This window comes from Vanellus vanellus (assembly GCF_965231255.1).
Source record: "Vanellus vanellus genome assembly, chromosome: 5".
NCBI lineage: Eukaryota > Metazoa > Chordata > Aves > Charadriiformes > Charadriidae > Vanellus > Vanellus vanellus.
In genome coordinates, this window is record NC_138910.1 from 39,051,161 (window position 1) to 39,068,642 (window position 17,482).

At 47.5% G+C, this 17,482-nt stretch overlaps 1 protein-coding gene across 1 annotated transcript; it reads right to left on the reverse strand.

Annotated features, from left to right (window-relative positions):
- Positions 1-2,755: 2,755 nt before the first annotated feature.
- On the reverse strand, positions 2,756-9,855 carry LOC309672472 (nucleoporin NUP35-like; the record flags this gene model as incomplete). The annotated part of the gene is made up of 8 exons (XM_082484001.1): positions 2,756-3,049; positions 3,413-3,580; positions 4,792-4,920; positions 5,011-5,080; positions 5,499-5,640; positions 7,940-8,074; positions 9,119-9,289; positions 9,837-9,855. The coding sequence occupies 8 exons, from the start codon at positions 9,853-9,855 to the stop codon at positions 2,972-2,974; spliced, it is 912 nt and encodes a 303-aa protein (XP_082340127.1). The 3' UTR covers positions 2,756-2,971.
- Positions 9,856-17,482: the final 7,627 nt, after the last annotated feature.

Consider the following 17,482-nt stretch of genomic DNA (forward strand, 5'->3'; position numbering starts at 1 on the left):
TGCCCACCGACTCTACAAACCAGGCCAGCGGAGCGCGGGCAGCGCCGGGGGGAAGAGCCGGGCAGCCTCGTCCGGGCAGCGGCCGCCTCTGAGGCACCTCGCGCCGCCCAACGGCCCCGCACGCGACCAAGGGCCGCGCGGCGCGGCACGGCGCGGCGCGGCGCGGCCCGGCCCGGCCCGGCCCGGCGCGCGCGGGGCCAGGCGGCGGCCGGCAGAGCCGGAGGGGGCGCGAGGCCGGGAAGGGGGGGCGGCCCCGCGGCCCGGCTCACCTGCGGACGGCGGCTCCGCGGCGAAGGCGGCCGTGTGCGCCCGGGCGGCGGGGAAACCTGGGTTCTGCCTGAAGGCACTGCAGGGCGAGTGCTCTTCCCCGAGGAAAAGCCGCAGGGGTGCTGAGAAAAGCCCTCCGGGGCTGAGCGAGGGCTGAGCGGCTCCGGCAGAGGCAGAGGCACAGCCGGAAGAGGAGGAGGAGGAGGAAGAGGAGGAAGAGGAGGAGGAGTGGGCCAGGGGCGCCCGGGGCTGCAGAAGCCTCAGTCCACAAAGGCAGGAAAAGGCATTTCCTGCGTCTGCCTGCGCGGAGGTTTCTTCGGAAGCCCACCGTGGAGCACAAAGCGCCCCGAGCCAGAAACCTGACTTGTCTCTCCCTCCGCGCTTTGGGGGTTTTACTGGGGACCAGCTCCAGCTTCCCCCTGTAACCCGGGTGCCCATCAGGGATGTCACCGAACAGAGTCCAGAGCTGAGCAAGACGCTGTGGTTGGGACGGGGCTGAGCCGTCACAGAAGGCACCTGACCTTGAAGAGGGTGCAAAAGGAAACGACGGGTCCAACGTGTTCTTCTGCAGTTGCGGACTTAGACAGAAGCCAGCCCAAAAGAGAACTTGTGGACCAAAGGGGAGCCCAGAGGGGATCCCAGACTGACCCAGGGTAGTTCTAGTGCTAAACCCAAAAATCTTAGCCTTGAAGGGCTTTGGCCCACCTAGTTTTCTCCCACCATAGCTTCACCACATCTTGGTAGTCCTCACGAGTGGCCTGGCCTCTCTTCCAGAGGCCATAAACTCTCCCTTTTTTCCTGGCTTGCGACCATAACTCTCTGCTCAGCCAAGCCGATCTTTTTCCCAAAAGGCTCGAGTTTTGGCACGTGGGGTCAGCTTGCTCCTGTGCTTTTCAGACTTCCTTCTTGAAGAATGTCCCCCTGATTCTTACCCATAAACACTCAACCCAGTTGTCACCAGCATCAAGTTCTAGACATTCACCACATGCCCTAACATACAGACTGCCTCCCACCGCCTCTCCTTCCTTGCCTACCCTGTTGGAAGAGTTTATAGGCATCCACTGCAGCACTCCAGTCATGCAAGTCATCCCACCATGTTTCCGTGGTGGCACCTAGATCATCCTCGATTCTGTGTGTGGATTGGCTCTGCAACATAGAATCATTGAATGGTTTAGGTTGGAAGGGACCTCGGTGATCATCCAGTTCCAACCCCCCCAGCCATGCACAGGAACACCTCCCGCTAGACCAGGTTGCTGAAAGCCCCCTCTAGCCTGGCTTTGAACACCTCCAGGGATTGAACTTCCACTTCTCCTCTGGGCAACCTGTGCCAGTGCCTTAGCACGCTCAAAGTGACCAATTTCTCCAGCCCACCTCTCCTGCCTCTCCAGGTCCCCCTGCATGGCATCACCCAGAATCTAAGCCTCGAATGTAAGTAAGTGGAATAGGGGATGAAGGCAATCTGCCATTCCTGCTCGTAGCCCTTTGGTTGTATTTAAAAGAATTGGAACAAGTTCAGAGGAGATCCGATGACTCGGGAGAAAACGAAAAGTTCTTGTAACCAATGGTGGCCAAATTGTAGATTGGATGATGACGAGCAATGGCCAAAAGATGGGACTTTACAGCTTAATACCCTATTACAATTAATGTTGTTTTCTCACTGACTTGGAAAGTGGGATGCAGGGCCTTACGCTGATGCCTTGAGGACTTTGCATAGAGATTCTCTTCTGGTTTGAGCGACGCAGTACTAATTTCTCTTCTAATACTTGGGAAAACTGCACTTTTCCACAACTGCTGGGAGTGCACAGCTTCCTCCTGATAAAATTGACTGAGTATAATCTTTGCATATTCTGTATTGGTGTCAGGATCAATATTGGTTCTATAGTGCTATTAATATTAATTAATCTTAACTCTATTAAATCTCTTTATACTTCAACTCCCAGGTTTCCTTGTTTTTCCTAAATCTCTTTCCCAGGTCAGGAGTGGTCATCAGGTGATAGAATGACTGTCTAAACAACAATAAAGTGTTGTGTCTCTCAAACCATAACACATACTTCACAGTTCTGAAAAACAATGTGCAGAACTCAGACTTGTTTTAAAAACAACCTAAGAACAACTTATATATATATATAAAGCTAAATAAATGTAAAACAAAGAGTTAATAAGTTGCTATGACATTTACAACGCAATTCCAGAAGTAATTATGAAAGAGCAATGAATTCGAACAAAATAATTAACATCACATATACTAAAAATAGTTCCAGTCCTCAGCAGCCAAATATGCATAGTGTTCTTTCTCCAAGGAGCCTGCCACCTTTCCAGATAGAAAACCAACCAAACAGTAATATTAAATGCATCATTAAATAAAGCTGCCACTTTAAATATATCAAACTTACTGGGAAGCAATTTCCAGAAAATAATCAGAGTGGAAAAAAAAAAATAGCCAGTGCTGGTATTTTTTGTAAAGTCACAAAATCAGAGCACACAGTGGGGAAAAAAGCACTTTATTTACACTTGCTCACATTTTAAAACCACGTCTACATTGCCATCACTTAAAGTGCAAGCTACATGTCTGCTGAATTAACTGAAGGCGTAACAGTTGAGATGGACATTAAAATCCTGCCACCAGTAGTTACACAACTAACCACAGATGCCAGTAGCATCTTTGAAACCCTGACCAACTTAGTGTGTTACTTCCTCTTGTACATTACCAACCAAAAACATATTCCATTGCTTTAGATACAATACTTTCACCTTTCCTAGGAGTTTGTCTGTCAGAAACCACCTAGAAGACAGAGGGAAAAAGGAAGAGAGAAAATAGAGAGAGTCAGTCAACACACAGTTTTCTCATTATACCAACCAAGTCTTTTCCCAAGTGCTACTCTATTTGCACAGACTACGTTTGAAAGAGTTTCAAAACAAGTCCTTAACCTCTGGAATCACAAGTCATTAATTTATTATTTTTCAGTAGTAGTGTTATTATTTCAGACCCTGAACAGAGTGAGTTTGGACTTGGACCACATCTTTAAAGAAACGACAGGAGGAGAAGATCGAGGCCAAAGTCACGTGGAAGTGATTGCGTGTACAGCCTCATCCAACTCAGAGGAGACAGCACAAAGAAACATGCACTTCTGTTCCCTTAAAATACCTGATAGTCACTAGTGGAAGCTTTATATGCTGTTGCAAGAGGTCTCATTGTAGAAATCCTTGTAGTATAATTTGCAGGTTGCACCGGTGTTCCAACAGATTTTGTAGGTGGAGTAAAAACTGAAGAGATTGAGGATGTAGAGCTTCTTTCAAAGTTTTCCATCACACTCTTAAAAAGATGCATAATATAACATAAACACATACTTTAGTAAACTTAAATATTTATTATCCAGAATTGTCTGATAACATACGTTCACATTTCTGAGCCAGCAAAGACCAGCAAAATTGCCTGTCAATACAGAGCACCACCAAGCACTTCTCTCACTGCAAGCATTGATAGGTTGCATTATGCCATTGCACAGCAGTGGAAGCTTGTCATCTGTTCACTGTAGGTCCTAAGCGGCAGCCAAGTTTGAAACAGTGCAGAGAAAATAAAAAATGGTAAGACTTGCAGCAGTCTTCAAGAAGTAACTTTTTTTCAGGCCCAGATGAACACACGTAGCACAACATCCTCTTTCCAAAGACTTCTAAGAATATTCTAAAATTACTGAACAGAAAATTTGTTTTACCTGTTTTACCTCAACCCAGGATACCACAAAATAGAAAATTCAAAAGCAATTAAGATCAAGATAAATGTCTTAGACCAGTACTTCTAGTGTTTCACCTTTTCAGCAGTTCAGTAGTTGATACAGAGTGGACACCAAAGTAGGAAATAAGGTAAGAACAGATTAGAAGCTCTAGCACAAGAGCACAGGGGTATAGAAACCAATTGAAAATGTTGCAGGAACTAATGGTTAGAGCGTTGTCCATGCCTAGAAACTAATAGCTCGTGATCAAATTAGCCTGAAATACAGCCAGCCCTACTCAAACCACTATTTAAAAGAAAGGAACATGATTTTATGGGGGTAGAGTGCCTTGTTATCAAATTTTCAGCCTAATGCACTACGATAAACTGAAAAGGCAGAACACGATGAAGAGTCACATAAAAAAGAGGGACCATTAGGAGCAGTAACAGTCGCCATCTGCCACCACATATCTATTGCAGCCCATGAATGCCACCAATTCGCATCTAGGAAACTCTTGTAGCTCAAGTGTCTCCTGTTATGGTTTCCCTTCGTATCTGGTACAACAACAGAATCCTGTGCATTCTAAATTCCAAGCAGCACGGACGTTTGCAATCGTGATCCTTCTCAGCAGCAAATTTGGACAAATACTTAAGAAAAACTCATGTTTTTCAGACAGAAAAGACTCTACCTACAGAACTTAACTTGCTAGGTTTTGCAATTCAAAAAGGGAAAAAAGAAAAGAGGTCAGGGAAAATCAAGAGGAAGCCCAAAAGCAGAGTGCCTCATAATTAAAGAAAAGCAGCTGGTAACTTACTTTATCTATACACGGCTTGACACCAATCATGATACATTCACCAAAAATTCTTCCATCTTTGCTTAAGGCTTTCCGGGCTTGAAGCTTAGACTGGTATTGAATATGCATCCAGTTTCCTGTGTTGGACATCTAGATGAGATTATGAGACTAGTGTGACACTCAGCCTTCTAAAGAATGAGCTAGAACATTTTCAGAAATAAATCTCAAACTAAGACATACCACATGCTTTAATATGTTTCCATACTGTGCAAATTGTAGAAGAATATATGAAGCTGATGCTTGAGGAAATCTGTAACATGGAAAAAATATACAAAAAAATTAAAATGAGTAGTTTATGAAATCTGGTGCTAAAATAGAAGCCTAGGAAGGGGTTTTAGAAATCCAGAAGAGACCAGTGTGTTAATGCCATTTTAGAAGCAGGGCCTGCAGGAATATTAGGCTTCTTTCCTTCACCACAGCTTAGGCTTCCAGGTTTCCTTCCTTCACCACACCCCAATGGCAGAATGCTGCCTTTCTAACTGGAAAAAAATAACACGCAGCTTAAGTTAAGGTGCTTCACTAGAACAGGGGCATTGACTGGCTTCAGCCGCAGCTGTACTTCTGGCAGAACCTAGGAATGCCGGACAACAGCAACGTCCAAGGCCTCCTTGCCACACATTGCCAGGATTTCACCCATGATTTTTCTCATGCTTTGGAAGTCTACTTACCCAAATACAGTTACCCATGTGTCATCAAGTTGATCCTCTGAAGTTAGGGAATCACCCTGAGTATAAAAAGGATCTAGCTGAGCAGGAGATAGAGTAGTCTTCCTATGCTGTCCGGCACTCGCAGGAGTGAACGTCCCTGAAGCTGTTAAATTGAAATGGCGTTGTTTAACAAATTACGTTTGCAAGACAGATCAGCTTAGGAGCTTAAACTCAAAGAATAAAGTCGGTATCGAGCATTTCCCTTGTCTATGCAAGAGCTTGCGGGAGATTTCTCTGCAGACTCAGACAAAGACGTCTGCAAGCACGGTAGGGAGTTTTATGGCTCGTAAGCTAACTTTCTCCTTCAGCCCTGAACACCAGTAGTTGAATACAGAATCCAAGCGGGAACAAAACGGCAGAATTAAGCTTAGGAAGAAGCCATGGGTTCATACAGAAGATTGAAATCCTTATGAAGATTCAAGGCAACCCATAGATCTCAGCAGCTTCACTCAAGCACAATTACCTCTGTGCTCACTTCAACAACACATCTTGAATAAGGAATAAACAAAGCTGATTGCAATTTAGTTTATCTCAAAGTGGAAAACCATTTCCTGTTCACATCCACATCCCTTTTGAAAAGCCCGTAAAGAAAGATACAAGTCCTTCGTGAACTAGCAAGGAATTGATGCAGCTTGAACAGTAATGGTTTTTCTCTCTTAAGGAAAGCTGTAAGACAGTCGATTATCTATTTTGACATGATATCTACCTGTTCCAGGAGTTGCTGGCAGAGTTCCAACCAATGGGCTTTGTGTTAGAGAGAAGCTGGCCTGCAGTAAAATACAGAAAGAGTAACAAATCATTCTTACAGGTGCACTTCTCAGATCAGCCGAGAGCATTTCCAGGCATTTCCAAGTACATTTCATACAAGATTATTAAAAGTTAGCAACGAAAAGTGATTTGACAATGGTATTACGTTCTAGCACGCTGCCTAGCAGATTGTCTGGACAGCCAGTCGGCCTCTGGAATGCCATTCTGGCATTTCCAGCTGATGACTAAGCCTTAGAAGAGAAGGCAGTTAACTTTCCTGATCAGAGGCTTCAGTGCAACGATCAGAGATAGCATGGGAGTGTAGAGCAAACTCCTGAAGGGAAGCGCCACAAGCAATAGGATTCAGGCACTGTCTGCAATATTTTAGCATCTAACAAGAAAGAGCTACCAGTACACAAGAAGAAAGCTTAGTTAGGCTTAGGGTGAGCTTTAGGCAATAGGAACTGAAGAATCCCTTACCTAACACCAATCGCATATGCTTTGTGAAACCAAGCAGCTCTTGGTATTGATACTCAGAAATCTGTAAGATTTAATTTTTCAAAAAAACCCAGGCATCTCGCCAGTGCTGTAGTAGAGCAATTCACACATTCACCTGCATCCTGATGGAAAGCATGCCAGGATCATTAGTCACCAGCATCTGATTTTCACTGTCTAAAAGGCTTACAAATCACGAGAGCATCATCCCCACTGGTATTCCTCACCACTGACTTCCTTATCCGCTCAACTCCTTACTGCAACTGTGCTAAAGGAAAGTATACTTCCAGCTTTAGCAGCCAGGAGTTATTTGCTTTTTAACATAGAAGGATCTCAATATCCAAAACAATTTTAGTACATTTTTAGTCTGAATCAGGGCACGTCTCAGATGCAAGATCAAACAAAATTTGAGCACCACTCTGCCTAGCAACATGTATTCTGAAAGCTGGTCCTTCTTTATTTTTGGTTTTTTTTTAAATATCCAGTCTTTTAGGTCAGTTGGGTTCTGTCCTTCGCAGAGAACTTGAACTTTAAAAATAAACTTTTCAGAAGGTAACACACAAAAAAGGACTGCACATTCAGTGAGGCCTTCTCCTTGCATCTAAAGAATCATGTTCACCAAAAAAGAACCTACTAATGTTTGGCTGCTCGCTTGAGGTAAGTATTGGAGCTTATTATTAGAATGACCTTGTATAAATTTTTTGTTACTCTTTCAAAATTGACCCCATCTCCCTCCCCAAAGTTTGATGATCTTTCCCTCAGTACAAAAGTCCTCCTAGCTCAGTAAATGCCTCTAGTGCCCACTAACAGAAAAGAGAACACAAATTTGGGCCCTTCGGGCAATCAGCAGCCCCATAGATTTACAAGAAGGTAAAAAGCTCTCACAAGTCTGCATTTGTCATGGACAAAGCATAGCAGAGGCAGGATTTGCACTTTGCATTCTCTACAGCACCGAAAATCACTAACAACAGGAGACAGCTCCACAACGGCAGCTCGCAGTTAGGCTACACAGGAACAGGCATACCAAGCAACCAGACTAAGCAGCAGCAGGACCTGAAGGGTCACCAGCCAGTTTGCTACAGCAGTTGAGACAAAGGAGTTAAAAGAATTCACGGAAGCAGTAAACTACCTCCCCTCTTCTGCTTCGAACAGGTCAGTACCTAAGCCACTTACTGGTCTTCTTGAGCTTAGAGGCGTCGATCCAGGACTAGATAATTCATCATAAAGACTTCGAACTGGTGGTGCACCGCTTTTCTCTTTATGTGTTGGGACTACTAGTGGTGGGGGAGATCCTCCTGCAATCAAAAGGAACAAATGAAGAGCCTGAGACTTGGAAGTTTACTCCACTGCTACTTGTTCTTGAAATTTCAGCAGGAAATTCAGCCAGGAAAGACTCTGGATTCTTTCGCTGGGGGCTTGCAAAACCATCTGGCCTCCCCAACTCTGCAGCCTCGGTCGTTCTACGGAAGAATATCACACGTGTGTCAGACACTGCCTCCTTACACAAGTGCCATCTAAAACTTTTAGTGAATATACTGGATTATTAGGCAGTCTATCACATGTGCTTGTTCTTTTTAAGCTATTTTAAGGCCTGTTGGTTGCATTTTTAATTGTTTCAGAGACTAACTTCCCTGTAGTAAAGATGCAAAAGACTCGAGATGTCCTACACGCTAAAGAACCCTACAAAAACACACACGGACATTGCACATGCTGTCACATGCCCACTGTCCAGATTCCTTTCCTTCCCATGTCATTTCACATTCAATTAAAATGTAAGCTCTTGAGCGCAGGGACGAGCTTGCATTTCGACAGGATGAGGTTAAGCCAATTGCTCTCCCATTTTGGAAACTTTGGGACTTCCAGTACAACCGAGAATTAAACGGACTGAAAGATCATGACATAGCTCTGAACACTTTGCGGGTGTTTACCCCGGCCGGGTTGGGGGGGAGGGGGTTAGTTTGACTTCACGGTTTTCACTTGCAAAACATTTGGAAAATTAAGCTCTTCCAAAGAGTCCTAAATCTTCAGTCCTAAATCCTGACCGTCAAGACTCCTCTCTGACCTCTTTAACGCATCCAAGAACTCTTAGGGTGTATTCTGCAAAGCGCTCTACCCCCATCAAGGTTTTCGGCTTCAGTGGCATACTTAACCACTCATTTTGGGAGGCCCACCTTAGTACCTTACTGGTTCCCACTTTTCTAGAGTTCATACCCTGAAGCTGTAATAAACCCTTTTAAAAACAGTTAGGTGAAATTCACACAATTATTTTCAATTTCATATCTATTTCCTTAGAAGGCTTTTATTTAGGGGGACCAGACAAGAATCAGACGAATTCTGACCTGCAAGTAGCGGAGAGCTCATTTCCATTACACCAACTGCACGGCTGTTTAAAGCATAGGGTTCCGGAGCCTCTGGTATAGGTAAATTGCCCATCAAGAATTCAGGAAGAAACTCAAAACTCTCCTCAGGTACTGGAGATGTTCGGGAGCCAGGACTCTTTGGCTCAGCTCCTGTATTAATGAAAAAAAAACACACAAAAAACCATGGAAGCAGCCAAGTGATCGAGACTTTTCTACAGCATAAATGGATGTTCCATTAAAAAAACGTAAAACAATGTACACTAAGTGACTAAGTTTGTTCTAATAACGTATTTTACAAGTAATAAAAGTTTATCATAATCTGGCATTTTTTTGCAATGACAAGAACTGCCACGCTGAGACTTCATTGTTAAAACACACTGCTTCGGCTACAGCTGGATTTCCGGGTTAGAGGGTAATTATGGGGTTGTTTCAAAGGTCTTTCTTTGGTAAAGGCCATCATGCCAAGGCTGGATTCTCCTGCCCTGCTGGCCGGTTCCGCACCCTAGACAGGGGAATGTACTCCAACACAGCACCGCGGGCTCACGCCAGCCACGTCGCGACTTCACCGAGGCCCTGCCACCGCAGCCGCACTCGCCACCCCCCTGAGCTGTACCTGCTTTCGGGGTGCTTCAGGGGCGGATCTTATACCCCGGAGCACCGGCCCCTTGGTTTAAACCCACAAGCCTTTTCGCTTTACCCCAGGAGAAGGGGCTCATCCTGGCGCCGTCTCCCATCACCCAACTTCAGCCCCGCGGCCTCCGGACTCCCCCAACGTGCAGCACCGCCAGAAGCGACGGACAGCCCCGGTCCGGGCCTACTCAGCAGGCCAGCGGAGGGCGGGCAGCGCCGGGGGGACGGGCCGGGCAGCCTCGTCCGGGCAGCAGCCGCCTCTGAGGCACCTCGCACCGCCCAACGGCCCCGCACGCGCACAAGGGCCGCGCGGCACGACCCGGCCCGGCCCGCCCCGCCCCGCCCCGGCCCGGCCCGGCGCGCGCGGGGCCAGGCGGCGGCCGGCAGAGCCGGAGGGGGCGCGAGGCCGGGAAGGGGGGGCGGCCCCGCGGCCCGGCTCACCTGCGGACGGCGGCTCCGCGGCGAAGGCGGCCGTGTGCGCCCGGGCGGCGGGGAAACCTGGGTTCTGCCTGAAGGCACTGCAGGGCGAGTGCTCTTCCCCGAGGAAAAGCCGCAGGGGTGCTGAGAAAAGCCCTCCGGGGCTGAGCGAGGGCTGAGCGGCTCCGGCAGAGGCAAAGGCGGAGGCGGAGGCAGGTGGGCTAGGGGCGCCCGGGGCTGCAGAAGCCTCAGTCCACAAAGGCAGGAAAAGGCATTTCCTGCGTCTGCCTGCGCGGAGGTTTCTTCGGAAGCCCACCGTGGAGCACAAAGCGCCCCGAGCCAGAAACCTGACTTGTCTCTCCCTCCGCGCTTTGGGGGTTTTACTGGGGACCAGCTCCAGCTTCCCCCTGTAACCCGGGTGCCCATCAGGGATGTCACCGAACAGAGTCCAGAGCTGAGCAAGACGCTGTGGTTGGGACGGGGCTGAGCTTGAAGAGGGTGCAAAAGGAAACGACGGGTCCAACGTGTTCTTCTGCAGTTGCGGACTTAGACAGAAGCCAGCCCAAAAGAGAACTTGTGGACCAAAGGGGAGCCCAGAGGGGATCCCAGACTGCCCCTGGGTAGTTCTGGTGCTAAAAGACACCCCCCCTTTGTGACTCATGAGCATGCTCATCGGGTAACCTCCCTGACTGGATTAAACATGAGCTTGGATGCAGATGTCTCATCAGGAGTGCCCAGGGAATCATTACTGACCAATTGGCTGTGTTTGACTGTAGTAAATATCGGGTGTTTGGAAACATGAGGTGTGCTGGCTGTTGTTAAATGGCTGGACCCCCATTCTACAGAATGGAAATAAACCCAGAAATCTGAGACTTGAAGGGCTTGTTCTAATTTTCACGCAACATAGCCTCACCACATCTTGGTAGTCCTCATGAGTGGCAGAGAATTGGATGGGACAGGACTCCAGTGCGCACCAACCACTTGAGCCTTCTCTTCTCCACGCTGAACAACCCCAGCTCTCTCAGCCTGTCCTCACAGGAGAGGTGCTCCAGCCCTCTGATCACCTCGGAGGCCCTCCTCTGGGCCCGCTCCAACAGGTCCATGTCTTCCCTGTGTTGGGGGCTCCAGAGCTGGACGCAGTACTCCAGGTGGGGTCTCACCAGAGCAGAGTAGAGGGGCAGAATCGCCTCCCTTGACCTGCTGGCCACGCATCTTCTGATGCAGCCCAGGACACGGTTGGCCTTCTGGGCTGTGATCACGCTTTGCCGGCTCATGCTGAGCTTCTCCTCAATCAGCACCCCCAGCTCCTTCTCCTCAGGGCTGCTCTCGATCCATTCTCCCCCCAGCCTGGATCTGTGCTTGGGATTGCCCCGACCCTGATGTAGGACCTTGCACTTGGCCTTGTTCAACTTCAGGAGGTTGGCACGGGCCCACCTCTCCAGCCTGTCCAGGTCCCCCTCTACCCTGAGGTAGAGACAGGAGACAACCGGGGGAGTCCTGGGGGGGAGTTCAAGAAAAAGGGCGGAAGGGAAATGAAAACTTCAGCCCCGTGTCCAGGAGGAGTCGGGGACACTCCCAACCGGCAATGCAGGCGCCCCTGAGACAAGCGGTAGGGGTATGCCAGTTTTTGTCCATGTCCCCTTGACTACCTCTGACCTGTGCCATTGGAAACAATCTCTTGGATCCCATCGAGGAAACCCTGAAGGAAGGTATCAGCTCTCAGAAACCGTGATGTTGACTCACAACCCCAACTGGGGAGTGTCCGGGTTTGAGGTAAAACAGAACCAATTTTGTTCGGTAACGTCGCTTCTTAGCTGGGCCTCTCCAACTACTGAAATTAACTGCATCTTGTGCAGAGAGTGCTCACTCTCTCAGAGTGATAAGACCAATTGTTTATAGCTGATGCCCAGGCATGGTATGCAGAGAGGCTCTTGCTTATGCTTATTGCTATAACACCCAAGGCCAACCAACTTTGTTATTTGCCCCGCTGGAGGGTCGGAAGCGGAAAAGCATAGTGGGGTCCCACCTGCAGGGAGGAGCGGACAGGACAGGTGACCCAAACCTGACCAACAGGGTATTCCATCCCATCTGCCTCATGCTCAGTATAAAAACTGAGGGATCAAAGGGTCAGCTCTCTTCCTCCAGTGGCCGACGTCTGAGGAGGACTCTCTTCGTCTGCCTGTGATCCTGATCCTGAATGCAGATCCGGAATTCAGTTCCCGTCCGTCACTGAGTCCAGCCTGGGACTGCCCCAGTGTCAGCCAGCGTCGCGACTGTCATCTCGGGAGCTTGATACGGTTTTGTCTATATTTTTCATTATTTCTTTTTATTTCATGATTAGTATTTCATTAAATACTAATTTACACCACACCCCCACACCCCCCCACACCCCCCCTCCCACGCCCCCCACCCCCCACACCCCTACTCTCCAGTGCGCTTCCTTCTTCTTCAGGCTTGGCCCTAAGTTTCCCGCATCAGAGTCTCAGGCCTCGGATTTTATAAAATAATGAATTTAATTGAGAGGTACAGCAGCACTGACAGCCCGGGCTGGGTGCCTCCAAAAGACAGGGACCGCCAACAAAGAAATCCCTGGGCAATTACACACTCGTGATCTATACCCCCGCCCCTCACGCGCTCTCCACACGCTCTCCACGCGTCCTTTAGTCCCAAGGTGATTCTTGGCCTGGTGTCTTCTAACATCTGGCTGCTGCCGCCGCCTTCTGTGTCCGGGCAGGCTGGCTCTTCTCTTGTTGATCTGCAGTTTCAGCCCAGGGTTGGAGCCTCCTTATCTTCTGGCTTACACTCCTTGTGCACCTGCGCTCCTGGAAGAACATGGAGAACTGAAGAGTCCCAGGCTTGGGAAAAACACTACAGAAACATCAGTGCGATATCAACATCTTCCCCATAGGAAAAGACTAAACACAGCCCTCTACCAGCTGCGAGGAAAATCACTAAGAAAAAGAACTCTATGCCCGCCTGAAGGCTTCAACAAATCTAGCTCCTCGTGCCAAGTAAACCTAGGCAAACAGCGCAAATCACACCCAAAGTAATTTATTCTCATTAAAACTTACTTATTTACACTAAGCAACTACTATCCCCCAACAGGGATAGCTCCCGGGCAACACTGGCAAAGAGATTCCACATTTTGGCAACTCAGAGAAAAGTTCAAATCTCGGCTTGTTTTGGGAGACACCTTTTCGAGCTGGCCGGAAGCTTTCCCTTGCCGCACCAACTGGGCGAGAGAAGTTGTCAAAGCTCTGTTAAAAGAAGTAATTCCTAGATTGGGAACTCCTGAGGGGTCCTCCTCTGATAACAGGCCTCATTTCATTCACAGGGGTTCCGAATTGCTCCAAGAGCGAGGCAAGGAGCGAATCCTTTTGAAGTATTGCCTGGAAAACTGTATCCCGGTAAAAGTCTGGGTACGCCAAGCGATCAAATGCCTCTTAAAGGGGAGGGAATGTTCCACAATTATTTGTTGTCTCTTTTGCGTGTTTTGTCATCCTTACACGGGATTCTTACTCAGCGAGCTCCTCCGCCCCTGGATTCTCCGGTACAGGAGCTTCATCCTGGAGACTCAGCGGGGTGGTTGGCAACGTGAGGTGAGCTGGCTCTTGTTAAATGCCCGGCACCTGATCCTGCAGAATTGAAATGAAAACAACTATCTCGACTCAGTGTGTTGATTGGCTCTCGCACACCGGGTGGAGAACCCCCCTGTAGGGACCACATTAGCATCCGAGGGACATTAGGCATGCTCCTGGACTAACCTTTTGGTGTCGTGGCATCAGAGAAGTGCAGCTGAAGAACTTTCAGACCACGCTGCAGCGTGAAGCAAAGCACGGAAATAGGTATGCCTGGGTATTCACCTGGCAATCACACTCCTGACCCAAACGGAAATGCTGATGTTGACCCACACCAACACAGACACCAAATCGAAACACACAGGGACATTTGAGTTACTGCTGAGTAGCGCTTACACCGGGTCCAGGCCTTTTCTGCTTCTCACAGCACCCCACCAGCCAGTAGGCTGGGGGTGCCCGAGAAGCTGGCAGGAGACACAGCCGGGACAGCTGACCCCAGCTGACCAACAGGGTATTCCACGGACACGTTGCGTTTTTCTATTCAGCTCTTTCAACTCAACATTTCATAGCTTAGAATGCTACAGTTTCCTACCTGTTACGTGCGTGCTGCTGTAAAAGACCCACGGAGACGACATTTAAACATGAGCTAGTTTTAACGCTGGTTGCTACCACTGCGGTAAAAATCAGCAGCATCTGCTCGGCTGATCACGCTTTGAGAATCGTTAGGCAGCATCATACTTCACGGTTCGGAAAAACGATGTGCAGAACTCACGCTTGTTTAAAAAACAACCTAAGAACAACTTACATTTATTCAGCTTTCTATAGAAAACAGAGTTAAAAAGTCGCTATGACATTTAGAATGCCATGCCAGAGATAATTATGAAAGAGCAACGAATCCAAACAAAATAATTAACATCACATATACTAAGAACAGTCCCGGTCCCCAGAAGCCAAATATGCACAGTGTTCTTTCTCCAAGGAGCCTGCCACCTTTCCAGACAACAAAAAAAAAAAAAAAAAAAAAGAAAAGAAAAGAAAAAAGAAACAAACAGTAAGATGAAAGGCATCGGTAAATAAAGCTGCCATTTTAAACACGTCCAACTTACGGGGAAGCAACGTACAGAGGGAAAAAAAGCCAGCACTGATAGGTTTTCTACAATCAGGCAACCAGAGCACAAACGGGGAAAAAAGCACTTCTATTACACTTGCTCGGTGTTTAAAAACGTGTCGACATTGCCATCATTTAAAGTGCAAGCTACGTGTCTGCTGAATTAACTGACGCTGTAACAGGTGACACGCAAGTTAAAATCCTGCCACCAGTCCTTCTACACCTGACCACAGATGCCAGTAGCATCTTTGAAACCCTGACCAACTTAGTGTGTTACTTCCTCTTGTATATTACCAACCAAACACAGATCCCATTGCTTTAGATACAATAAATTCACCTTTCCTAGGACCGTGTCTGTCAGAAACCACCTAGAAGGCAGGGGGAAAAAGGAAGAGAGAAAATAGAGAGAGTCAGTCAACACACAGTTAATTCTCATTATACCAACCAGGTCTTTTTCTTTTCCCAAGTGCTACTCTATTTGCACAGACTACGTTTGAAAGAGTTTCAAAACAAGTCCTTAACCTCTGGAAACAGGACAAGTCATCAATTCATTTATCATTATTATCAGGACTACCATCATTATCAGTATTATCGTTATTTCAGAGCCTGAAGAGAGTGAGGTTGTACTTGAGGCACATCTTTAAAGAAACGACAGGAGGAGAAGATCGAGGCCAAAGTCACGTGGAAGTGATTGAGCGTACAGCCTCATCCAACTCAGAGGAGACAGCACAAAGAAACACGCGCTTCTGTTCCCTTAAAATACCTGATAGTGTCTCACGGAAGCTTGATATGCTGGGGCAAGAGGTCTCATCGTAGGAAATCTAGAGCTTCTTTCCAAGTTGGCCATCACACTCTTAAAAAGAGGCATAGTAGAATGTAATCAAGTACCACAAAGCAGTACTTCAACCTTTAGTATCTAGAATTATTATCCGGAATCGTCTCATAACATCCGTTCACATTTCTGAGCCAGCAAGGTAAATTGACAGGTAAATTGCCTGTCAGTACAGAGCACCACCAAGCATTTCTCTCACTGCAAGCATTGATAGGTTGCATTATGCCATTGCACAGCAGTGGAAGCTTGTCATCTGTTCACTGTAGGTCCTAAGCGGCAGCCAAGTTTGAAACAGTGCAGAGAAAATAAAAAATGGTAAGACTTGCAGCAGTCTTCAAGAAGTAACTTTTTTTCAGGCCCAGATGAACACACGTAGCACAACATCCTCTTTCCAAAGACTTCTAAGAATATTCTAGCCGAGCCCTAGAGGAGCCTCTCCAGTCCTTTACCCGCTGGCAGCTTTTGGCTCAGGTTCAGTTTGCCAAGGAGTTTCACTCAGTCCCCTTGGCAAATGCTAGAAAAGGAGGCAGAAGGCTCCATTTTTGTCAGCTGTGTTTGGAAGGGAATGCGTGCAGAATGGAAGGGGCAGCAAGCGACCCGATGGGAACCACAAGTTCCACAAGAACCCAGAGAACACAAGACGGGAAATGGCAACCAGCCTGGGGAGACCCGATTTGCTGCATTAGACTCAGCAGAGCACAGCCTTCAACAGCCTCGGGACGACAGACATTGAGAAGCCCATCGGGACGACAGACATTGAGAAGCCCGTCTGGCCGCAGACGGCTATCCAAAATACAGCATAGGGGTAGCGTCCCGTGGGGGTGGCAGCTGCCTCTGCTCAACACAAGGGGAACTGACCCATGGAACTACCTGCTCCTTTTCAATCAGAAGCCGAAGCACTGATGCCAAATCCATCCTATCCAATTGCCAATTGCAAGGCAGAGCTTTACAGACTAAGGCCAAACCCTCAAATGCATTGGTCTCCAGCAGTCTCTCTTGCCTCCAAACATACAGGCTAACGACTATGGCTTTGGTTAGGGATATTTCAAAGCGGACAGTAGCCACAAAAAACAGGCATTTCAAAAGCAACAAAGACCAGATACCTGACAATTGAGTGTCTTAGATCGTTACTTGTAGCGTTCCAGCTACCAATTCCCGTCTCGGAAACTCTTGTAGCTCAAGTGTCTCCTATGTTATGGTTTCCCTTCGTATCTGGTACAACAACAGAATCCTGTGCATTCTAACTTCCAAGCAGCACAGAGGTTTGCAATCGTGATCCTTCTCAGCAGCAAATTTGGACAAACGCTTACGAAAAACTCATGTAAGGCAGAAGAGACTCTACCTACAGAACTTAACTTGCTAGGTTTTGCAATTCAAAAAGGGAAAAAAGAAAAGAGGTCAGGGAAAATCAAGAGGAAGCCCAAAAGCAGAGCGCCTTCCATGTCATAAAAGCAGCTGGTAACTTACTTGATCTGTACACGGCTTGACAGATATCAGGATAAAGTCACCAAACATTTTTCCATCTTTGCTTAAGGCTTTCCGGGCTTGAAGCTTAGACTGGTATTGAATATGCACGCGGTTTCCCGTGTTGGACATCTAGATGACATTAAGTGACAATTGTGACACTCAGCCTTTTAAAGAATGAGCCACAACGTTTTCAGAAATAAATCTCAAACTAAGACATACCACATGCTTTAAGATGGTTCCATACTGCCCAAACTGTCGAAGAATATAGGAAGCTGATGCCGGAGTAAATCTGAAAAACCGAAAAAAAAAAA